This window comes from Rhipicephalus microplus, chromosome 5, assembly GCF_043290135.1.
Source record: "Rhipicephalus microplus isolate Deutch F79 chromosome 5, USDA_Rmic, whole genome shotgun sequence".
Lineage (NCBI taxonomy): Eukaryota > Metazoa > Arthropoda > Arachnida > Ixodida > Ixodidae > Rhipicephalus > Rhipicephalus microplus.
Window position 1 is genome coordinate 23,213,454 of NC_134704.1, and position 25,400 is coordinate 23,238,853.

The window sequence follows — 25,400 nt, forward strand, 5'->3', positions numbered from 1 at the left end:
CTTTTTTTTTTTTTTCGTTCACTGAATACGTCTAGCGGTGCGAGGAGGCAGTACTCAGCTGCGTTTAAACTAGATGTTGTTAAGTTCGCAGAAGCGAACGGGATTATGGCTGCTCAGCGCCGCTTTGGTGTATCAGCAAAAAGCGTGCGCTATTGGAGGGCGCAGAAAGGGAAGCTGGAGATGTGCAATCCTCGAAAAATGTCGTTTCGTGGACAAAGTGTCATTCATCCGCAGCTGCAGGATAAGCTAGCGGACTTTGTGCGGGAAGTTCGTGCACGCTCGCTGCCAGTGACCGTAGATACCATTCGCAAGAAAGCCGTGGAACTCGCTCGCGAAGCTGGGCTCAGGAGAGAAGAGTTTCGTGCGCCGAACTCTTGGGTGCGTCGATTCATGCGACGCAAAGGATTTTCTCTCCAGCGGCGCACATCCATCTGTCAAAAGTTGCCGGAGGAGTTCGAGGACAAGCTCATAAACTTTCAGCGCTTCATAAACCGGCTTCGGGAGCAGAACGACTACATGATGGGGCAGATTGGCAACGCGGATGAGACCCCCGTGTGGTTTGACATGCCTTCGTCGACCACGATCATGCAGCACGGCGCCAAGGATGTGAAGCTGCTGTCCACTGGCAACGAGCACTCGCGCTTCACCGTCATGCTGGCATGCACGGCAGATGGTAGAAAACTTCCGCCCTTCGTCATTTTCAAACACAAGACAATGCGATGGTGCGACAGTTGCGATGGTGGTAGAGGGGAGCTCCGATGATCGGGATGGGGTGCGCCCAATTTGCAAATAAATGTGGTTCGGCAGTTTTGGGTTGTTTTCCTTTTTTTATTTTTCGGTAACCTGAACTTGGGGGGTCGACCTATATTCCCACTCGACCTATAGTCCGGTTTATACGGTACCTGGTTAGTTGCGTGCAGCACGTCGCCTCATCAGCTCTCGTCGTCGCATGCCAGTTCGCTTGCAGTCCAATGTATGTGCGCGTATTCTTTCTTCGTGCATGCTTCACTTGTGATTGCGCTCTGGTGCGGTGAGTAGCCTGTTCATTTAACTCTACAAAGAATTTTGCGAGCAACGTGTGCAAGCAGCCTCACATGGCGCAACGGCGACGAACTTGCGAACGGTAGCATGACGCACTTGTACCGCCGAGCGGCTATCCGCAGATAAATGAGGTAAGGTTGCCGGCAATGAGTCAAAATGGCACGTTCATCGCCACCGGCTACCGCGTCATCACTCTTTTCTTATGCTTATCTGTTTGGGCACCGCCACAACCGCACGGAAGTCGTTATTATCGACCGAATTCTACCGTTGTCGAAATCTTCCGCGCCACATTGTGGTGTCAAAGAGCAGTGTCGCAGTGAAAGTTATGGTTTCTCACATTTATGGCTTCTTGGGTTCGAAGGCATTGTTGGTTAATTGTCGGCGGTCCTAGATGCCGAGAACGTTGTCAGAAACGTTTGCTGTGCGAAAGCTGATCGCAAATCTTTATGCTGCCTCCTATTTTCCTTTCATTTTTTTTTTCCTAACTTCCGTTTTGCCGGTAAAAAAAAACTATCTGGAAAGTGAGGAACCTAGTTCGCAGAGTTCTAAGTCTGCTTGTGGTGCTCGCAGCAGGGCACACGCGAGTGAGCGCCTAGCTCATGCTAAGAATGCCTGTTTTAACACTATTTTCGCTTCCTACACATCATATTGTTACGGGAAAGATTTATTCACCGAGAGCTGGTCTTGCTAACGGCTTAGAGAGCGCACAGTCAAGCAGGCCAACGGGAGAAGCTTCAGAGTCCAACCCACTACAACCTCGTTGTCGTCTTCGTCATTTGGGTGCCAATTCAGCTGTGTCGGTGCGACAGTTCCATACACGTATCATCACCCCGGCCCGTAAGGCACCGTCTCGGTGCATGTTAAATGAGCGAGTCGGCGTTGTAGGGCTTGAGACGAGAAACGTGGACCACTTCCGTTCTGGGAGCAGCAGCTGATGAGTTTGTGGTAGCGACAATCTCGTAGGTCACAGGTGTGACCTGACGAATGACTCGGTAGGGCCCAGCGTATCGCGATAGGAGTTTCTCGCAGAGGCCAACACGTCGAGATGGGAGCCACAGGAGAACAAGAGATCCCGCAGAAAAAACGGCATCTCTATGTCGACGGTCATAAAGAGACTTCTGTGCTGTCTGCGACGACGATAACCGAGCACGCGCTACCGCACGTGCCGTGAGGGCACGGGTGATTGCATCCTGAGCGTACGAGGTGGAGGATGGGTGGTCTGATGAAAGCAGTGTGTCGAAGGGCAGTAAGGGATGACGTCCGTAGAGTAGATAAAAAGGGGAGTAGCCCGCTGTTTCATGACGCGACGAGTTATAGGCGAAGGTTACGAACGGAAGAGCTATGTCCCAATCAGTGTGGTCGGTAGATACGTACATGGAAAGCATGTCCGTCAATGTGCGGTTTAGTCGCTCCGTAAGGCCGTTAGTCTGAGGGTGGTAAGATGTGGTGAAGTTGTGACGGGTAGCACAAGATCGGAGTAGATCATCAACCACACGAGATAGAAAGTAGCGACCACGGTCTGTGAGCAGGTGAGTCGGAGCGCCGTGCTGGAGAATAATGTCGTACAGCAGGAAGTCGGCAACGTCGGTTGCGCAGCTGGTTGGTAGCGCTCGAGTGATTGCATACCGAGTGGCATAGTCTGTGGCCACTGCAATCCATTTATTTCCAGTTGTAGAAGTAGGAAAAGGGCCTAGCAAGTCCAACCCCACTCGATAAAATGGCTCGGCTGGAACTTCAATAGGTTGAAGTAGACCGGCAGGGGGAGTCGTAGGCTTCTTTCGGCGCTGGCAGAGGTCACAAGATGTGACGTAACGGCGAACAGAGCGGTACAGACCCTTCCAGAATACTCGTCGTCGAATGCGGTCGTAAGTTCTGGAGACTCCTAGATGTCCAGAAGTTGGAGCGTCGTGGAATTGTCGCAGAACATCCTTTCGCAGGTGATGCGGTACGATGAGTAAAAGTTCGGCGCCGTCGGGGTGTAAGTTGCGGCGGTACAAAACGTTGTCTTGAAGCAGGTATCTGCTAAGAGAAGGGTCAGCATAACGCGATTGAAGGCGGTCAATGATGGTGAGCAGCGATGGATCTTGGCGCTGTTCGTCAGCCACGTTCAGAAAGTCAGTGATGGCTAAAACGCAGGCATCGGATTCCAAATCAGTGGAGCTAGGTGGATCGACAGGGTGCCGGGATAAGCAGTCAGCATCGCTGTGCAGCTTTCCAGATTTGTAAACAACCGAGAACGTGTACTCCTGTAATCGAAGTGCCCATCGGCCGAGTCTTCCTGTAGGGTCCTTAAGCGTCGATAGCCAGCAAAGCGCATGATGGTCCGTGATGACTGCGAACGGACGTCCGTATAAGTACGGACGGAATTTCGCAATAGCCCAAACGAGGGCTAAGCATTCCCGCTCAGTGATGGAATAATTTTGTTCCGCTTGCGACAAAAGACGGCTAGCGTAGGCTATCACACGGTTGGTGCCATTCTGTATCTGAGCGAGTATAGCACCAATGCCATGGCCGCTTGCATCGGTGCGAAGCTCTGTTCGAGCCGCTGGATCAAAATGAGCCAACACAGGTGGTGATGTGAGGGCGGTAATTAGCGACGCGAAGGAATGTTCTTGGTCGCTTCCCCAAGAAAATGCCACATTCTTTTTGAGGAGATCCGTGAGGGGCCTAGCAATATCCGCGAAATTGAAGACAAAGCGGCGGAAGTATGAGCAGAGCCCAATAAAACTGCGAACTTCTTGTGTGGAACGCGGTACCGGGAATTCTCGGACTGCACGGACTTTGTCAGGGTCGGGTTGAACACCAGTGGCGTCAACAAGGTGGCCGAGTAGTTTAATCTGCCGACGTCCAAATGAGCATTTCGACGAATTGAGTTGGAGACCAGCGCAACGAAAAACGTCAAGAATTGCCGAGAGGCGAGACAGGTGGCTTTCGAAGGAGGGCGAGAAAACTATTACATCATCCAGATAGCAGAGGCAGGTCGACCATTTGAAACCGCGAAGAAGAGAGTCCATCATACGTTCAAAAGTAGCCGGGGCATTGCACAAACCAAAAGGCATGACCTTGAATTGGTAAAGGCCGTCGGGTGTGATGAATGCCGTCTTCTCGCGGTCACGGTCGTCGACCGAAATTTGCCAGTATCCGGATCGAAGGTCAAGGGACGAGAAATAGTTGGCGCCGTAGAGGCAGTCGAGCGCATCATCGATTCGAGGTAAAGGATAAACGTCCTTCTTGGTGATCCGATTCAGGTGGCGATAGTCGACGCAAAAACGCCAAGTGTTGTCCTTCTTTTTAACTAAGACCACAGGGGAGGCCCAAGGACTCGATGACGGCTCAATGACGTCTTTACTGAGCATTTTCTCGACCTCCGTCTGTATTACTTGGCGCTCAGCACGTGACACGCGATAAGGGCGTTTGTGAAGTGGACTGGCGTCGCCGGTGTCGATGCGGTGGGTTACGGCACTTGTGCGGCCCAGGGGACGGTCGTCAACGTCAAAGATATCCAGGTAAGAAAATAGAACACCCCGGAGCGCCGCAACTTGGGAAGGTAAGAGGTCACTGGATATCATTTTGTCGAGGAACACCTTATTTTGCGACGTGATGACAGGTTTCGTCATGGTCTTAGTGTCAGGTGTGAAAGAACAAATCGAACATTCATCAAGGGTGGAAAGATCGGCTAAAGTGATGCCTTGGGGAAGCACTTGGGTCGACGTAGAGAAGTTCAGAACTGGAAGTAGCACCGTGTTGTTAGAAACAACCACTATAGTATGTGGTAGTGCGATGTGGTGCGTAAGAGTCAAATCAATGAGGGGAGCTACCAGATAGTCTCCATCAGGAACGGACGGGAAGGGCGACAGAGGAATGTACATAGCAGCCTGGGGCGGTAGCCGTAGAGACTCCACGGATCGTAGCCGAGTGCGACTTGGAGGAGTGAAATCGGAGCACAAAGGTAATTCGAGCCGTAAGATACCGGTAGAACAATCGATGAGGGCGGAGTGGGCGGTTAAGAAGTCAATTCCAAGGATGACGTCGTGTGGGCAAGCATCGAGGACTGCGAAGAGAACGGAAGTGTGGTGGCCAGCAACAGTAACGCGGGCAGTGCACATACCAAGCACCGATGTTCGACTTCCGTTGGCAACTCGAACAGTAGAGAACATAGCTGGTGTGAGAACCTTTTTCAGGCGAGATCGAAGTGTAGAACTCATAACAGATACTTGGGCACCAGTGTCAATTAGAGCAGTAACGGCGTGGCCATCAACGAACACCCGAAGTAAATTGCGTCTTGAATTTGTAGCCGGTTGAGGGTTTTCGTTCCGAGTCGTCAACGCAGCGCCACCTCCAGGAGCTGCACTCGTCAGTTTCCCGGGGAATGGGCAGAAAAGCCGGTGACGGAGAGCGGCGGCGTTGAGGGGAGCGTGACGGCCGACCCTGAGGTGACGGCGAGCGGCTGGACCAGTTTCTCTGGGCGACGACGTCAGCGTAGGATGGTTCGGAGCGTGGAAATGAACGGCGAGCTGAAGGGTCCAGAGTATGGTCATCCGGAAAACCGGGTTGCGAATAGTGTCCGCGGTCCTGACGGCGATCTACATTACGAAAGCTTGGCCGGAAATACGACCTGTTGCGGCAATGGCGGGAGATGTGCCCAACTCGAGAGCAAGAAAAGCAGATTGGTCGATCATCATGCGTGCGCCACTCAGATGGATTTCGGTAGCGTTGTGGAAACCGAGGAGCCGAAGCTGCCGCAGCGACAAGTGGAGCAGAGTGGTGGTCAGCGTTGTGGACGGGAGTGCTCATGGGCTGCGGCATAAGTCTGGCGGGCTGGGGAACCTGGACGCCCAGGTTAGCAAACTCCTGACGTACGACGGCTTGAATAAGCGAGACTGTTGCCCACTTGTCTTGTGCAGGGGGCTGATAGGAAGCGGGTGCCATGGCTTCCAGCTCCTGGCGAACAATCCTTGCGATATTGGCAGGAGGGGCGAGTGAACGGGGCGCTGCAGAATCCTCGCAAGACGAAGTCGCAGCAGTGTTTGGTAATCTCGCGATTTGGTGGGTGATTCGCCTGCTTTTAGCTTGCTCAAATCGCTGGCATTCAGATATGATGGAGTCGACAGTGGTGCAGTTCTTGCACATTAGTATGTTGAAAGCATCATCAGCAATGCCTTTCAACACGTTGCTGATCTTGTCCGCCTCGGACATGTTTTTGTCCGTCTTCCGGCACAGTGCCAGTACGTCTTGGATGTACGTGACGTACGACTCCGTCGATGATTGAACACGCGACGCGAGTTCCTGCCTGGCTGCCATCTGACGAGCAACTGACCGACCGAACAAATCGCGAAGTTTTTGCTTGCATGTGTCCCAGCTGGTTAATTCTTCTTCATGCGTCTCATACCAGGCGCGTGCCGTACCACGTAGGTAGAATAGAATATTTGCCAGCATAAGCGTTTCGTCCCACCTGTAGTGCTTGCTGACGCGCTCGAATAATGCGAGCCATTCTTCGACGTCCGTGCTGTCCGTCCCGGAAAACGTGCCAGGGTCGAGAAGATGGGGGGGAATCACAGGCAATGGAGCCGGCGCGGATGGCGAGGCCTGAGTGCCAGTTTCAGGCATCGTGGCTGGACAAAGCTGGCGGCCACTGCGGAGTTCCAGAGCCGGGTTGTGTGAAGACCCAGCACCTCCACCAAAAGATGTTACGGGAAAGATTTATTCACCGAGAGCTGGTCTTGCTAACGGCTTAGAGAGCGCACAGTCAAGCAGGCCAACGGGAGAAGCTTCAGAGTCCAACCCACTACAACCTCGTTGTCGTCTTCGTCATTTGGGTGCCAATTCAGCTGTGTCGGTGCGACAGTTCCATACACGTATCAATATTTTCACCGCAACCATGTCGGAAATGTTCGTTCTAGAAGTAGAAGGCTTTAAATAATATTTGCTGTGTGTGGACTCAGTTTCAAAGAGCAGCGTAGGAAAATCATTTGTGCACCAAAATATGGTCGTTATAACCAATAGCTCACTATATCTGGAATTTTTATTAGTGGGTTGGGCTGTAATAATCTGCCGTTTAACAAATATTTCTTTAGCATTGCTTGAATATAGAGCTAACCTACCATGAAGTGATGTCCCATTTAGGCAGAAGTTTCACTGTAAAGGATTCCTCTTTATCATGATTCCATTGATGACTCTTGTTAAAGTTACGTTCCGTTTGGTTCTTTCCACTCGCCTCTCGCTTGTTGAGCGACATTTGCTGCTGCCGCTAAGGAAGCCGAAGACAAGAACTTTTCATCTGCTGGCACCTTGAGGAAATGACCGCTGCGACATCATCTGGATATAGAGACGTTTATTCGTTTCTCTTCTCCCCTTCACCGTCCTTGCACCCCTGGTTTTATCCCCTGTCTCCCCATTCAACCACTCTTACAGTCCAATCATAACGCACCACTCTTACAGTCCAATCGGAATGCACAGATGTGTCTCTCCTCGCCACAACCTCGAAGACCCACCGCCTCTTGCCCACTCATCGGTTCTCCGCCGTCGCTCAGGTTTCTTTCACACCGGTTCCCGGAATGGTCGACGACGGGTGTTGCCAGGTCGTGGAAAAGCGCCTCCGCATAAGTTCCGGCGATGCCGGGCCGACAGGCCATCAATACAATTGGCCCCTGCGCCAATGCCGTCGCCTCCGCTGATTCTGGTTGTCCGGCGGACGCGTACGTGTACCTTCCACGTGTACCGGCCACCTGCAGCCTGGCTTGGTCTCCTGTAAGGCGCCATAATTGAGCCCGACAGTGGCACGGGAGTTGTCGCGTCCTTTGTGGCCAGCAGACAGTCATCGTCCCGCATTCCGGTGGCCCTGCTTCCTTGTTGGCGAGGGGTCGCCGGCCACGGGGTGGGTAACATAAGGTATTCGGGGAACGCACGAAGTTCGAGCCGAACACCTCCCCTCCAACTGTGTTGCACTGTATCTATGACATGTGACACAAACACAACCACATATGCACACTTGTTCACTGGCTCGACACGTGAGGCACCAACTGCCACTCGTACCTCGTTGACTCCGTCGCGCGCACGCGCTAACAAAGCATACACCCCCCTTAACTCGCCGTCCCTGTTATGCGTCATCGTTAGGAGTCACTAACCGCGACATTGCGTTGGCATTAGCGTTTAGACACCCCTTTTTGTGTTCAATTTCCAGGTTATACTTCTGTAGTGCCAACGCCCAGCATGTCAGCCTAGCGCTCTGCGGAGTGGTTAGAGTCAGAAATTTGAGTGGGTTATGATCGGTAATCACCTTGATTTTAGCGCCAAATAGCCAAGCATCCAACTTCCCCAGTGCCCAAATGATTGCATAAGCTTCCTTTTCTATTGTGGCCCATCGGGTCTGAGCCGGGCTAAGCTTCTTGCTCAGAAAAGCGATAGGGCGCTCCTTGCCCACCAGATCCTGCTGTGCCAGGCATGCACCCACGGCGTAATCGGATGCATCTGTGGCAAGGATAAATTCTTTCCCCGGGTCTGGTGCCTGCAACGCCGACGCCTGCACTAGACAGTTTTTCACCCTGGCAAAAGCTTCCTGCGCCTTAAGGGGAGATGCTACTCGAAAAACGATTTTCTTTAATAAGAGTCTGAATTTAACACAAATTGGCATGCTAATAGAGTTTTTCTGCTCTTTTCAAATATGTCATTTATTTTCATGTAGATTGCTTGGTTTTCTTTCTGCAGGTCAGATACTGCAAAATTATGGCCATTGTTATGCAACAATTCTGACCTATAAAAATTTGAGATAAAGCATGCAGATATAGCTGACTATGATCCTTTGGAATTGTAGAGTGCAAAAAACTATATAAATTTTGTGTGTAAAAAGGTGAAATACAATAATAAAATAGAAAAATTTACTATGGCTCTAGTTGCCAAGGGCTTTCAATGTTATGTAATTTTTGAAAAACATAATCAAGCAGCACTGACAATCTGAATAGATACTTGCACTCTATGGGCCTTCATCATGCTATGTGCAAAATTTCATAGAGGTATGACAATTCTAAGTATACGAACTAGCGTGTATAAGAAGCACAGATTACACAAAACTGCAAAAGGAGAAAAACGCATTTGAAAGTCTGAAGCCTTTTTTTTTTTATCACAGAGTTGTTAGAAATGCATAATCTTTGGCAATAATGTTTAACAGAACTTTGAAAAGCACTGCAAGTTACTAGAACTGTCCTGCAGCATAGGTTGTGCCCTCACGGTCCTTGCGAGCACTCTCTTCTAGCCGTGCCCTTTTCACTCCACGACGACGGTGGGCCCTTGCTTCTGCTGTCAGACTCTCGGACATTCTCTTGATGCGCCTCGCGTCGCGGGAATCACTGAAAGTAACTAGATCTCTAGATGGCAGTATGTTGAGCTCTTCCAGGATGTGCTCGAAAGTAGCATGACCCTTGTTGAACCACAGGATTGCCATAGCTGCGGCAGTCTCGACAACCGTTCGGGAGACAAACTTAGTCTTGGGGCAAAGTAGCCAAATTTTGCTGTTCAGGGATTCCGATGTGTTCTGGGTTTTCCCTTTGATGCATCGAGCAAGGAGCTTCTCATCCGTTAGCCGCTTATAAATGGGCAAAACAGCCAATTCCTGTGCTTTTGTCAGGAGAGGTGTGTGGCGTGGTGCAGGTTCACCAAGTGCTTCAGCGCGTTGATGTTTGCACCACGACTGTTCCTGCAGGGCAAAACTTATGGCTGCCAGCATTGTCAGTAGAGCATGAGTGGAAGTACGAAGCCCATACTGCAGTGTACATATCCCGTACACTCCCCCTGTTGCTTGTTATGGCAATCTGATAGTATGTTTGGAGCTTCTGAATGGCTGGCTCTTTCATTTTCTGCCCTCGTGGTAATGGCACATGCAGCTTCCGTAGCGCGGTGCCAAGTCTCTTGGCCACATGATTAGTGCAGTCTTCTTTTTCTATATTGACAGCACCATAGACTTTTGACTCTGCAACTGCACTATATGCTTTGCTGTCACCGTCACTCAAGAATGTCATGAAATGCAGTGGGGTGTCATAAGTCAATGTTCTCTGCCAAATGCGCATTGCAGCCTCCGTTTCCATGGCATGGGAGGAACAGTCTGCATTTTTTTCACAGACTGGGCCATGGAATGCCTGCCACACTTCCTCGTCTGGGCCCATATCCTTGTGCCTACTGCATGTCAGGCAGTAATTTGATATGACCTCGAAGTCTAAGCAGAGGCCAGTATCTAAGGAGATAACTGCGCCAATCCCGTTGTGGCTTTTGTGGCCCCTCTTCTGCCAAGTGCCGTCGAACATAACAGCCACATCAGTTTCGCCTGCTACTTCTTTCGTCAACTCTCTGGATCGACGCAAGTTTTCACTCACAGCTGCCATGGCAGCGGTGTGCACCTTCTTTGCTATCGAAAAAAATCCTCGGTGGTGCATTAGCTTTGGGAGTCCAATAATGTAGCAAAATCTCGACAATTGCTCATGCCCAATGCCGACAGCGCGTGCAGCCACCACCGCCTTCACATTTACAGCGAAACTATCTCGGGAGCTCCCACTGTCATACCGTTGGCTCACTCGGCTGCTGCCGTCCGCCGTAACACGCAGTGACGTATAGGAGCACGAAAGAACAGTCCGCCGTCCGCCGTAACACGCAGTGACGTATAGGAGCACGAAAGAACAGTCGCTGAGCATTCGCTGTTTTCGCAATGAAGTTCGAGGAGCGACGAAAGTCCCTTGCGCTTTTCTGCCGGTTTCCGAACGGCAAGTTTTTGAATACCGCAAGCAGGGCATGCCGCACCTGCCACAAGTGCCGTCAGCAAGAGGATGTCGCACAAAACTGTCGTTGCACAAACCTCATTGCGCTGTCTTTCGTCTTTTTCGAAGAAGCCGAGCTTCTTTTCCGAAGCACTGATGAAAGAAAGCGCAGCGTCAATCCCTTCATCGCAGCCACTGTCCCTCGCGCACTCGTCGATGCCGCCCGTCAGGCCTAGCACACGTAGGCGCGTTCTCGTTCGTCGCCGTCGTTCGAGGCGCTTTGCACCGCCTTCCCTTGAACTTGTGCTTCGTTCGAAACCTCTGCGGTCTCATGTTGCACTTTTTCGGGCTTGTCATCGCGGAAATATGCGTAGACACGCGGAAAAGCAGACGGACCAAATGCTGATGGCCGCCACCAACACAGCTGACAATGACTCGGTAGCCAATGGCGATGCAGCTTAGGGTGCCGCGCGTTTCAAACCGCTCAAACCACGTGATAAAAAGGCCTCGTTTTTATTTCTTTTTTTTTTTTGCCCACGTACGAAACTGGCGGTCATCGGAGCTGTAAGAAGAAGGCCGGACGCAACTTTCCTAATCGATCGCGATGGCAGGCGGCACTGCGACGGGGAGCAGCGCGCAGTCAAAGATGGCCAATATCGGCGCAAATTCACGAAATTTTGAGCCACTGCGATGCCTTCATACACATTTTTTTGCATTTTGCGGTTCGAATTTAGTTTTGAAATTTTCACAGATGAAAGAAGAAGGTTTGAAGATTACAATGCAATAAAAATCAGAAATACGAGAAATTTCACTAAAAACGCAATTTTTCGACTCGCATCTCCCCTTAAGGGGGCAGAGTTGTCTTTGGGACCAGAAAGTGACAAAAAAAATTCATTTTTTAAAATTGACATATTTGGTTTCTGCAAGTATTCTTTGTACAGATGCCGCATTCTATCTTTAAATGGATTGTTCAGGCAGACGTCTAATGGCTGCAGTACGGACGTCATACCTCCGGGAATAACGGCGAGCTGCGTCTGAATTTCCCGCATCAGCTTCTTCAGGTTGGGCACCAGGTGACCTTGAAATGAGTCGAGAACTAGGATGGAAGCGGAGTGGAGGAGCGCACATGGCCGTCGGCACCACACAGTCTTGACCCAGTCAAGCATAAGCGGAGTGTCCATCCAATCTTTTTCTTGGCAGCGGACAATCACATCCCTGGGGAAGAGCTCCTTCGGGATGGTTTTGCGCTGGAAAATTATGTGTGGCGGCAACTTGCGCCCATCCACCAAACAGGCTAGCATCACGGTTAGCCGTGTCTTCTCGTTGCTTGTTGTCCTTATGCGAACTTGGGGGGCATCTGTTTCGCTGACAGTCTTTGACGTAGGCATGTCCAAGAAAGCGGGAGTCTGGTCCGCGATGCCAATGTGCCCCAACAGCATTTGCCACGAGCGGCGCAGGTCGAGCACAAGGCGCTGAAACTCCACTAGCCTCGCTTCGCAATCTGCTTGTAGCTTCTGCCTTAACGACATTGTTTGCTGGAGGGAAAATCCATTTTTTCGCATGAACTGTTGTGCCTATCCACGTGAAGCCTTAAAGTTCTCTCTTGAAATTCCCATCTCTCCAGCTACGTCTCGGGCTTTCCACTGAATCACCTTAACGTTGACCCCCGATAGGCGATTTCGCTGCTTAGTCACAAACTCCGCAACTTTTTTTTCGAGTTTTGTGTGACGGCCACAACGAACTCTATGGAAAGCCTTTTCAGACAGGCTCACTCTTGAAGAGCGCTTCACGCTGGAGCCTCCACCCACGGATAGTAGATTCCGCCACATCTAGCTGTCGAGCCGCGGCCGAGTTCCCGATTTCCTCAGCCATCAGTATTGCACTTCTCTTAAAGCGGGCTTTGTACTGAACTTATCGCGCTGCAATTTGCTCGAGCCGAAGTCGCGAAAGCAAAAAGGAAATAAACCATCTGCAAAACACGTCGCAAACAATAGGATTGGATTCGATTCGATTTTGCTAGCGTGCATATGTTGCCAGCACAAAGTTGAAAAATCGCTAGGTTTGTCGTAGCCATTTTAAGGAACCAGTGGGGCGGCACCGCCAAGGCATGATTTAAGGTGCTTCGATTATAACGCGGACCCCCAAAATCACTTTAGAGAAATTTTGAAAAAAACTCGCGTTACATTCGAGTAAATACGGTAACGTGCAGAACCTGCAAAAAAAATGGGGAACCGACTTCGAGGCTTCTTTATAATTGGCCGGCACCTGTGTTAGAAGCTCTGCTACTAATTTGTGAGCATCTTTATGAGGATTGCAAAACATGCGCACCATGATTGTTTCTTTTTTTTTTTTAGAGGCTGTATGTTTTCAGTTTTCTCAAAAAACTAAATTTACCAAGTTCAATTTGAGGCCTTAATATCTCTGCAGCTAGGGCAGGTACTATAATTCTTTTTGCAATGGAAAGCTGTATGTGTGTAGAATGCAAGTATGGGAGCATAATTTAGAGCACAAGCCTTTTTAATTAATTACTCATTAAAATTGTTATACGATTCCAGCTACTTTTGAAAATGGATAGGTCATTTTGCTGTGAAATAACCAAGAAAGGCCTAAAAACAACAAAAAAACTCTTGCATACTTTCACTCTATAGTCATATTGTTGCATACTTTCACTCTATAGTCGTGGTCAAAATTTCCGGAGCCCCCCACTACGGCGTCTCTCATAATCAAAAAGTGGTTTTGGGACGTTAAACCGCACAAATCAATCAATCAATTCACTCTGTAGTCAGTATATGTTGGCATATCTTAAATATCACTTTTAATTACGCACATTTTTTTCTATGGCGGCCTTAAACGGTTAACTTACGTTATCTCAAGAACAACACGAGTTACAGGAAAACTAATTAAATATTTGAAATCAGCAGAAAAACTGCATAATCCTTTGCACTTTAATCAAGATCACTGGAAGAAATAAGCAAAATATTCAAGACCAATCTGCCCCCTTAATTCGAATTCAAAGGGACCTTTGAATTATTTTTTTGAATTATCAAGAAGTTTGAATTTTCAGAAGTTCTGAGATATATGAATCTGGGCTAGGTAACAGCAAACACCATGATTAGGCATTCAATTTATTGCATTTAAAATTTTTTTAAAGCGTTTTAAACCCTAACTGCACCCAACAGACAAAAAGCAGATGTGTGAGATTCACAAGTTTATTGTACATTTACTGCTGATCAGGCCTTTTAAAGAAATTGTGAATCGTCATTTGTTGCTTTGCTATAAGTGCCTTCAGCACAAACCTCTATATACCAGTTGAGAAGCATCACGGTTACCATGCATGTGCTTCATTTAGAACATTTGTTTACTAGCAAAGCCTGTTTCCTCGAAGGGCTAAGGCACTTATTTGTCATTTTTACACTGTTAAGATTATATAAGCATGCGAGTTTTAAATAGTAGTGGGAAAGCAGCAGATATTTATCAGTATGGAACCGCAAAATGTATGAATTAACCAAATGATGAGTTTAAAATAAGAGGCCTTTAAATACACTGAAAGTACAGAGGGCCAACTAAAAATTGAATTTTGTTTAAATTGACCAAAAGTTTGAATTATCAGAGTTTGAATTATCATGAGTCTAGTGTATTTGAATGTCCTCAACTTGGCCAAATGTTGCTGGAATTGAAACACTCTCCGCATGCATTGTTTTTGTGCGTTTATCCTTCTATTCGTATGTGCAGTTGGAGAAGCTTATATCGAAGAACTACTACCTGCACATGTCAGCCAAGGAGGCGTACAAGGCATATGTGCGAGCCTATGACTCGCATCACCTAAAATCGATTTTTGACGTCAACACACTGGACCTGATACAAGTGGCCAAGTCATTTGGCTTCGTGGTGCCTCCGAACGTTGACTTGAGTATCCTTTTGCTCTCAAAGGCTAAGTGGTTGTGATACAAAAGTGGGGACACATTGCACTGAGAGGTGCCAAAACATCACATTGGGCAGATTGCCAATTATATACATACAGCTTAAGTGGACCAAGAGGTGCCCACACTACATTATGAAAAGGAGAAAAATTAGTCTTCAATTGAATGAATCTATAAGTGGCTTGTGTCGCGAAGAATTTCTCGCATATTGGCTACTATGCAAGGTTTACGCTGCATGACTTTTTATAATGTAATGTGTATAACAGAGTAGGCGTTTCAGAGGTTCAGAGTAATTCATGATGATAGAATTTCGCTGTGTCTACTGTACTCATTGAAGTGTGGAAATTCAGGGCTAAGTAATTCTCATACTTTCACGTCCAGTGTCATATCGGCATGTTGCTGACTCAGACACTTTCATATAGGCCAACATTACCTTTAGTGGCTGGATTTGAAATTATGTGACATAGTTATCACGAGCAGTTGCTCATAGCAGACATCATGCAGTTGAACCTTTCTATAGGAGACACTATTTTAAGGGACAAATCGTCATAACACACACCAGTGGGTCTACATTAAATAAGGGTTGATAAGAAAATGCAAACATGGTGCCCTACTTATGAGAGACATTTTATGTAAAAGACAAGAATTTCTTTCCAGTGCATGTCACTTATAAAGGGCTCGACTAAACTAAACACTTCGACTCATTTCAATCCGTGAGTGCTTTGTATACTTACTGTCCCAGCAGATCTAGGGCTAGCTCTGAATAAATTGTGTTAGTAACCAGGGGCATAGCCAGAAAGTTTGCGGGGGTTGGAGATGGGGGGTTTCAATCTTGCTTCATGTATGTTTCTGCGTGTAGGTGTGTGTACACTTAGCCTCGTTATAACAGTCGCATCTTGCTGGATAGTAAGTTTATTATATCCAAATATTCGTTATAATGGTTGTTTCTTACAATCTTATCTATTTCAAGACTATTTTAACCAAAAGTGTTTTATTCCGGGGTCAACCAAGATTTTAGTAACGTATTTCCGTAATGGAAATGACGTCGAAAAAATATGCACGATCAGAAGACAAAGAAAAAAAGTTTCGTCAATGGGATTCGAACCCGTGGCCCCTGGTTCTGCAACAACAGATGCCGGGCACGCTATCCGCTGCGCCACCGTACAATGTACAGTAAACGTTATACTACTTCTCTAAAGACGCATTTTACTTTCGTGTTTTACTGACTTCATGACGGATGGATCAACCATGTTTTCTTTTTATTTACTTCATTATAACCGATATTTCATTACATTCGTTTTTTATATTGAGGTTTGAATGTGTATGCATGAACATGCAAAAGTGAAAATTTTCAGGGTGTGGGGAATGAACCCTCCTTCCCGCTCCCACTGCTGTTGCGACGCCAATGTTAGCAACATTATCAAGAAGCCTCCAGTGTTGTGTTCTTATCGAGTAATAAGTGCCGATTTCTTTTTTAGTCAATTAGTAGCAGTATGGTTTCAGAATAAGTGTATAGACCATATTTTCGAGCATGTTCAAGTAAGAGCTACGAAGAAATCGTGCATTGTAAACACTTTATGGTATCTTCAATGTGATCTGTATACAAACCTTTAGGTACATTTTTAAGGAATTAATCGCTACTGGTGGCGTACTGGTGGTTTTTTCGTGAGGTTAAAGCATTTTTGAAAAAGATATAAGCCTCCTCAACTCGGTCCCAGATGTCGGCAGCAACAAGGCTCGGCCCAGAAAGAAGGGCCGAGCTGCAAACTACGGCTACGAAGGAGCGCCGCCGAAGAAGCGTGAGAAGGCCGTCATCTACAAGCCTATTCCTGTTGGAACAGACAACAGAAAAAGGCAGTTCTCCCGGTGACCACTAGCGCTCGATTGTTGTACAGCTCATTCATTAAAATCGGTGCCGCTTATGATGGTTAAAACTTATTTCTATGAAGGGGACGCAAGGGGCGAAGACGCATGTTTTTCCCTCATTATTCCACCTCTGTAAAGCCCTGTGTGAACCATAGTTACACGTTTGTGGCTTGACCCATTTCATCTTAATGATTTTGTCTTAATTTGAAATTTGAAAGTGAGGGTCGACCTAAAAACAAAAATTAGTTTCGGTTGTCTAGTCTCTGAAAAATAATTTCCGTGTAATTTCGCGAAGCTAGCTTTCTTGCACAGCCGTGAATCCACCTTGGCACACTGAAATTTGATTTTTTTTTTTTCATAGACTTCATATATATATATATATATATATATATATATATATATATATATATATATATATATATATATATATATATATATATATATATATATATATATATATATATATATATATATATATATAAAGAAATGTGCTCGTGCTCCTTTATTTTTTCTCCCCGACCTACATTCGAGTTGACTTACAGTCGTGTAAGTACGGTAATGTAAACAGGAACAGCACTTTTTTTGTGTGTATGTAATTGATGTGGCATCAATTTGCTTCTTATAATGCCTGTGTTGTAATTTGTGCCAGAATGTTCTAACCAAGTAAAGGGGCCATGACACCTAATTTTCGCTCAAAATCTGTGTTATTCAGATTAATTTTTAATTGGTCACAAACAAGCTAGCTATGTTTCAGTGTATTTGGTCAAGTACATCATTTATAAATTCATTTTTTAGAAACACACAAGCAGCCAAAGTGTCTGACTACACCGATGCAGTTACAAGTCATGACATCACAAGCTATTTGCTTTGTAAGCATCTGTATTCCAGCCAACGATGTTTTGTGGTCAGCTAAACGTACAATGGAGCTGTTTCAGCTTTCTTCAGCTTGGAATTGAAAACTGCCTGATTCGCAGTGTTTGAACATTGGGCAGAAGACGACAGCTCCACTTCATGATGTACGTTACGTCACACAGCCATGGCAAAGTGGTGGTGGCCGGCAACGCACGGAGTTTATCTTTTTCGTTACCATGCCTATTCAAATCGATCACCAGTTATTGATGGTTTGAATCATCTATTTTTGCATGTTCTGCTAAGAATTGCTCGTGTGTCTAGCAGTTCCTAGTATTTCAGCAACTGAACCTTTAAGATCAGTTTGGATTTGGTCCTTTTGGCAAGATGGTCATATTTAACCGACATTTGTGCGAACCAATGTGCATGTATTGGGAAAATAGGCTTGCGTGATGAGCTTGGGAAAAATGTGTGCTGCTCGTAGTTATGCTTCAGTAACATAAAAGTTCTGCAATTAAAAAAACCCCTGCAAGTTAAATATTAAACTATGGTGTCAGCTTCGCAATCTGACAGTGTTGAGCTGTAATGATTGCCTGAAATATATGCCGGCTATTCACTAGAGAACTGTTCTTTGGAGTCACAGGAGATTTATTTTAAAAAAATTATTTGCGAAGGTCTACCACATGTATAAAGTGTCGGGATGTTTTTTTCAGCCAGTTTTGAGCAGCTCCGGTTTCGTTTCTCTTGTTAATGTATCAGACAGGGGGCCACACAGTGTCGCTCGTCGCTCTTGTGGTGGCGGCGTGACGCACGCATGGATGTGCAACTGCACCACGAGAAACGCTCGCCACTTGAAACTGTTTTGCAACTGCGCCTCAATTGAGGGAAGACAAGCTTTGAATCTAAAGATGACAGCACCCCAGGTTCAATCTCCGATTGCGACAATGTTTTGCGTCAGCCTAGGACATCTACAGCCGTTAAGAAGTTGATTTCGTTCACGGCCTCTAGTGGTTTCCTCTAGTGCGTAGCTGCTGACCTTTGTGCGCTATGTTAGAGCTGCTGTGGTTACGTGCGAGGTTCATGCGCCGCTGAGGCGCGATGGGCTGGCGCCGGCGGCAGAGCTACTCCTCACATCACGAAGGCTGCCGGAGAACATGGCGGCCCCGCACTACGGAGCAGCGCAAGAGGTTCTAGGGCTGCACGCGATTTCATTTTCAATGTCTTGCTCAAAATGAAAGCACACCAACTCACCCAATTGATCGTTATGATGCGATTTCATTCTTTGTTTTTCAATACTATACGCAAAAATACAGATGCTTGGCTGCGTATTTTTCAACGCCATCCTATGTGCACAGAGGCAGCTCACGGAAAGAGGCGACGCTAGATGAACTGGCCAAGTTCATTGGACATCTAGATTATAAGCATTTTTCACATCGCGGGCATCCATGTACATAGAAACACCTGCAAGCTTTTCTTCTACAAAAACTAATACTTTTATGTGAAAAGTGCGCAAATGCACCTGTGTCTCGCATCAAAACTGGAAATGCTTCACCACATGGCACGACCAATGAAGCTACACTTTGGTTTAGGTTGTTTTTGTCTACGTTATTAACATTGTGTAGAATATATAAAATTTTTCATACTATTTCTGGGTCACTTACAGTAGACTCTTAATAAACGGATATCTGTTAAACAGAACTACTGCCTCTGCAATACTTCATTTCAGGCTTGTATTCTCCACCCATGTTCACTTCTCAGTAAACAGAACTCCTGTTACATGGAACATATTTTCCTGGTCCTTCAGGTTTCGTTTACTAACAGTCTACCATATGTCAAATACTATGTGCCTTTCGGTTTTTCTTTGAGTGTTTTTGCATATGTGTTTTCTTTATTGTGCTGTTTATCAGCTGGCAAGCAAGAATTACGCACTTTTCAAATTTTTACACATTCCAGAATATTTTTGTTGTTCTAAAACTTTTATTTTTTTAATTTCATTACTAGTGATTTGGTATGCTGCAGCATGTGCTGAAATACTTTTCAAACTGGCAAACGTTTTCTTTCCACAACATATGAAAAATAGCCATTTTCTCGCCGTAATAAAATAGTTATAGCCTGCAATTTGTAGAATTCATTTTGCAATGAAATATTATTTTACAGTCCGTTCTTCTTACATCTATAGGCACAACAAACCATAGGAGTCTTTTTTTCGCTGAGAATGGAAATTTTATGAGCAACCGTGCCAAGGAAGTTTGTACCTCCTTCCATGAATTTTAATTCCAATGAAAACAACTTTATTAGGTCTTGTTGAACACATTGGTGTTGTGCACCCAGTTCAATCCCACATGGGGAGCATCTTGGTGTGGTCATTGCATGATGTGAAGTGGACTAGTATTCATGGATAGAACTATGCTATACAGTAGCGATGTGTTTTCCTGCTAATGGGTGCCCTTCAATTTGATATGTGTTTAAGCAAGTGAAACGCAAAACATTCGTGCTTTTTGCCCCTTACCTTTCATCCACAGTTTTGCATAATGCGGTAGACACACCCTTCCGAGTTCGCTGTTACATTGTTTCATGATTTGTGACATGCACCACTATCTTGGCATTGATTAAATGTTACCTGCATGCCTCAAAGACCATTTTTTGGTTTTTTTTTTTTACATGAAAGGATTACACTAGGCAAGTACTGCTATGCAAGAAGAGCAATATTTCTGGCTGTAGCTGCTGATGGCATTCATAGAAATCGTAGCAGAGAAGCCGCTCACAGTGAAGATTACCGTGTATTCACTTCTGGATACTGTAACCAGCTCGTGTAAACAATTATAATAACCTATTTGGTGCATTTTGGAGCTTGGTAATGCTTCAAGATTTAGAGATTTCAAATCTTCATTTTAATGCAATGAAGAGACCAGAAAAGTGCCATAAAAGCACTCCTTTAACCCTTTGAGATGCTATGCACACAATTGTTTTTGTTATTTGTATTAACTAGGGGCTAAGCAAGAGCGAGATATATTGAGCTTTGGATTAATTGAACCTCCTACAGGGTAAGTTTGTCTTTATTTGGCTTTGTTTTGTAGTGTACTGTCGGGTATGATCACCTTTCTAAAAACACTACTCTGTTTGACGTGCCGCTTCCTCCAAGCCACGTAAAAAGTTTTTTTTTTCGTGCATAAGTTAACATATTATGACATTGTATTTTCTGCAATAAAATATTGAGTGCCTTGAAATAACATCAATTCGACACATTTACTGGCAGTTTTTAATAGGCGGTGTCCAGAAAGTTCAAATGGAAGGCAAGGGGACAGTGTGCCACCCTAAAGTTAAATCGCCATGCATCACGGCTTTGAGCATCTTTTCCAGCTGCATATTGGCCGCTGGTTTAGGCACGTGCAGCGCTGGCACATAGCAGCCACAGCACCCTGCGCAATGCGGAACTTGAAATCGTTCAGTGGTGCTTCATTGATTAAACTGGTTAACGAATGCAATGCCACTTGCTTGGTTAACAGATGCGGCATTAATGAATGTAACACCGATTGTGAAACTGCATTTGTTATGCAATGGTTTCGTGCTGTAGGTAGGAAATGACTGTTTTTTATACACTGAAGCTCAACCTCAAATTTTTTCATAGTGGTTCACATTTGCTTTCGCAAGCTACAGAAGCAACCTGTACACAGTGCTACATAATTCAACGGCAGGCACACATTTTATTTTAGAAACGGAATTTTTTATATACAGCAGATAAAGCACGCCTTGCATAGCACAATGACGAATTCGCATGCTCACTGGCATGCATCTTGTGGCCCTGAGTTGACAACAGCGAAAGGAGGAATAAAATTTTAAGAAAGCACTCGATGCATCACTGTTGGGGTCCTCCTTTTCATACGAACTGAACACGGTGAAGTGCAATGTGATGCCAGCCCGACTAGAGAAGCTTGAAGTGGCACAGTAGACCCCAGTGGTCACTGGGGAAGCATCTGTGGGGCTTCAGCCTTTCCAGCCCAACCATACCGAAGAATGCTGGTTTCATGGTAGGAGGTTTAGCAGCTCTTATGTACACACGGTCGAAGCGACACCGAGGCTTGAAGCGGCCGTTCCAGGTAACGTTGTCATTGCGCGTCATGTCCCACGTATAACGCACCTCCTTGCGCTGCCCGCAGGATTCCCAGACGTCCTTCACACCTTGTGGCAGGCCGCCTATGTCTTCAACCTGAAAGTGAACATATTTATAAAATTTTGAATTTTGAAACTGCCATAGGCACGATGTATACTCAATTAAAAAACCTTTTTATAAAAAAAAAAAAGAACGGCCACAGAACCTAATAGATATGTGGGGTTTAACATCCCAAAACCACCATACGATTATGAGAGACGTCATAGTGGAGGGCTCCGAATAATTCGACCACCTCGGGTTCTTTAACGTGCACCCAAATCTGAGCACACAGGCCTACAACATTTCCGCCTCCATCGGAAATGCAGCAGCCGTGTCCGAGATTCGATCCCGCGACCTGCGGGTGCAGCAGCCGAGTACCTTAGCCACTAGACCACCGCGGCAGGGCGCCCACAGAACTTTGGCACGCCTGCCGTTCACATGTGAATGAGTCGCACTAGCCATTTTGTACATGAACTGCAACTACTTTATGCAGGCTAATGTAGATATATTCAAGAGAAAAAAGGTTCATCCTTACTACTACCTAAAAAGTTACATTTAGCTGAGCAGCGACGTTGGAATCCATGAAGAACTTTACGAGGACGTTCAAGTATTTTGCCAAAAAACAATACAAACGTGTTTGTATGAAAAAGTGAACCATCTAAATAGCAGGAAGTGGTTAAAGTCGCGAAAATGGGTAGACGCTACTGGACGGAGTAATTGTGCAAATTTTCTGAATAAGGACAGTGAGTGCTGTGGGACATTTTTTTTTTTATAGGTTGGGTCACTCCATATTAATTTCAACTATTTCATATTTCTTAGCAAACGCATCAAACAGGCACAAGCACACGTGCTAGCTGGCTGCACCAAACGTCAACCTTTAACATGATTCAGCTGAGACTAAAGTGATTGCATCACAAGCCATGAAACAGACACAGCAACATCAAGGCAAATAATCACTGACTCATACTTGTATTAATTATAACAGACGAGAAAGCTAAGCAATGTAGTGGGAATGTTATTTGTAGGTATTGTGATGTAAATGTGGTGAACGCAAAGTGGACGAAAAGAAAACATGCCCCCGGCAGGGACCATCAAGTTAAGTGCGCAATGCTTGTAACAAAGACAAACAAGGCCTTAAAATTCGCTTTTTTTTAGTGATTCTGGCATAAACCGGGTCAAATTTTTATGTCGTGATAGGTTCCATAACGTAAAGTACAGAATGCACCCTATCGCAGTTGAGAAATTTGATCCAGATTGAGCTTAATGGCAAGCAGCAGTGCACCGTGCAATGCCTCTCCACGTGAATGACACAAAACCACAGCGACTTCAAGAATACAGCCAGTGAGAAAGTTTGTCGTCTGCGCCATCCTACAGAGCAAATGACATACCTCACTGTCTCGCAGGTTGAGGTCGCCACCAAAGATGACCGTCCTCTCGTCAGGTTCCTTGATGCACTTTTTCAGGCATTTGTAGAACTGCACTGTTCGCTGCTCAGCAAAGTCGGCAGTGCTCTCCAAGTGGGTGTTCATCAGTGTGATAGGAAAGCCCCCAAACGATGCCTAAGGCAAGTTTGAATACACAAGAAACCGAAGTCCAGTCAAAAACAATTACAGCAAAGTCATAATCAATACTGAAACATCTGTTACAGCAATACTCATTATAAGCATGCATTTGTTACATGCTTGTAATATATAGTTACAGATAACAGTGATCTTCAGTTGTTGCTTATATTGCAGTGACAAAGAAATCACGTAATCCCAGCCATGGTTTACAAGAATGCCTCACCTGAACACTAGGAACATAAGATTAATTTAAAGACTGCAGTCCTCACCTTAATGTAAGTCACATTTCGGCCCATGGCAGTGTTAGAAAACGGGTAGATGACATGGCTTTCATAGTCAATGGTCGCCTTCCTGAGCAGAGTGACTGTGAAATACTCGATGGTGTTCCCCACGATGCGCTTGTATCCAGGAAGGAGAGTCTTGAAGATGTCGGCTGAGGCAGGTACCACTTCTTGAAGAAATGCAACATCTATGCCAGCACTAAAGGGGAAAAAAAAATGTTTTCGTAAAGAATCCTTTTCCCAACTACTACCATGGGTATTTTTTAAGTAATATGTAGAAGAAAATCTGATTGTAAAAAGGATTAGCTCTGTTCCTGCCCTATCTTGGGCATCAGTTTTACACGTGATTAGATTACTTTTCACCAAGCAGCTATGCTCTATAAGTGATGCTTACCATTCCAGAATACACAGATTCGCCATAACAATCACAGACAAATTACCTTTCAATCGTGGAACAGACTGCCTTTGCCCGGAGCACCAGGTTCTTATCATCGATACCATCGGTGTTCCACGAGATAAGCTTCAAAGTGCTGGGCTGATCTGCAGTGGCACTTGAAACCCTTGTCCCACTCCTGTTGCTCGTGGCTGCCTCAGCAAATATGGCAGTTGCGGCAGCTGCGAGACTTGGACGGCTGCCGCTGAAGCAAAAAAAAAAAAAAAAAACAAGACGTGGCGACAGTGACAGAGTGAACACATGCATGCAGTTAACAATTTCGCCTAGCACTATCTCATTATATAGAATGCCTGGACCATGACCAACTCCACGGTCAATGAAGTAGGTCTGAGCTCCTTAGCTGATATGAAAATTGTATTCACATTTTCCTGCTATGCGTTGTTGCTGAACGACGCATTGAACTGCGTTGAACGACGGAATAAGGAGCAGGATGAAAGGAGGAACAGCACGCACAAAACATAACACTCAATGTTGCAAGGCACACTTACTCCACAACAAGGACTACGTCTGCGCGGTTGTCGTCACCAGATACCCTGACAGCACCTTTGTTCTTGCGGTCTTCGAAGAAGTCGTTAACGGACCGCTGCAAAGAGAAAATATGCGTCAGCGAGGGTCGCTTGAGATTTGACATGGGCCTCCAACGGCGGCATGCAAACGCAACAGCCGCTAGCGTTAAATATATGTGAGATCGTAACGATGCAAATCAAAATGTGTAATCAGAAACTTTCTTGAACTCTGTAAACGACAACTAAGTCGTTCTGAAGTACCCTTTGGCGGCAACGAAAGTACGAAGTATTCGGCGATACTTGAGCAATGTAAGACACCTGCGCAGAGTGTCGCAAATGTGTGTGGCACAAATTTAACTGAAGATTGCCATGATTCGAGCCCTGCCTTGAGCTAGCAAAGTATGAGATCAATATTTCGACCTCAAAACAACACACTAGAAAATCATAACCGAGCTGACTTGCCACAGCCACAGATGCAAACGACGTTTTTTTTTTTTTTTTTTTTAACATATCATTTCTAGATAGTCGTTTTTCTGCAAAGCTGTAACGAAGAAATAAGAGTAGAAACACAGTTCACCTCAAGGTTCCAGGACCTGTCTTGGAGATAAAACTGCGCGCAGGCCGTGTCAGTCTGTGTTATAGCCGCAAATTCTTCGCATAACTGCTGGCAGACCTTGCCGTCAGGTATGTCATCATCGGTGTCAGAGCTGCTCATAGTAAATGTACGAGAGGGGCGAGGTTTGCAAGCAAATTCACAAGAGGGACGTGCAAAGGCTCATGCCGCGCTTTTTGATACAAGTAACAAACATCGCAAACACAAAAGCAAAGATCTTTGGATTGCTTTGGCTTGGCTGCGTATGCGTACCATACTTGAGCAGTACTTCGTTTAATAATTGTCAAACAAGAAAGTATTTATTGAACAACTAAGATTATTTAGTAACTTTTTTTTGTTTTTTGAACACTGCAGTGAAGTGAGTTATCCAAGACGAACCGAAACCGTGGTCTACGGAATGTGACAGCACACTCAGAGC

The 25,400-nt window shown here is 45.9% G+C and overlaps 2 protein-coding genes across 3 annotated transcripts in view; one reads left to right on the forward strand and one right to left on the reverse strand.

The window, feature by feature from the left end:
* pit (probable ATP-dependent RNA helicase pitchoune) overlaps nt 1-16,623 on the forward strand; it is a 40,394-nt gene extending 23,771 nt beyond the window's left edge. For both annotated transcript variants that reach the window (XM_037426014.2, XM_075894998.1), the window contains 2 exons: nt 14,514-14,691; nt 16,420-16,623. In XM_037426014.2, the coding sequence (XP_037281911.2) occupies nt 14,514-14,691; nt 16,420-16,571 (330 nt within the window). In that variant the 3' untranslated portion in view covers nt 16,572-16,623. The remainder of the gene's footprint in view (nt 1-14,513; nt 14,692-16,419) is intronic.
* A 4,477-nt stretch (nt 16,624-21,100) lies between these two features.
* Nucleotides 21,101-25,197, reverse strand: LOC119174889 (tyrosyl-DNA phosphodiesterase 2). The gene is made up of 6 exons (XM_075894977.1): nt 24,947-25,197; nt 24,352-24,446; nt 23,850-24,047; nt 23,398-23,608; nt 22,955-23,125; nt 21,101-21,623 (listed from the first exon to the last, which is right to left on the reverse strand). The coding sequence occupies exons 1-6, from the start codon at nt 25,082-25,084 to the stop codon at nt 21,339-21,341; spliced, it is 1,098 nt and encodes a 365-aa protein (XP_075751092.1). The 5' UTR covers nt 25,085-25,197; the 3' UTR covers nt 21,101-21,338.
* Between the last annotated feature and the right edge of the window lie 203 nt (nt 25,198-25,400).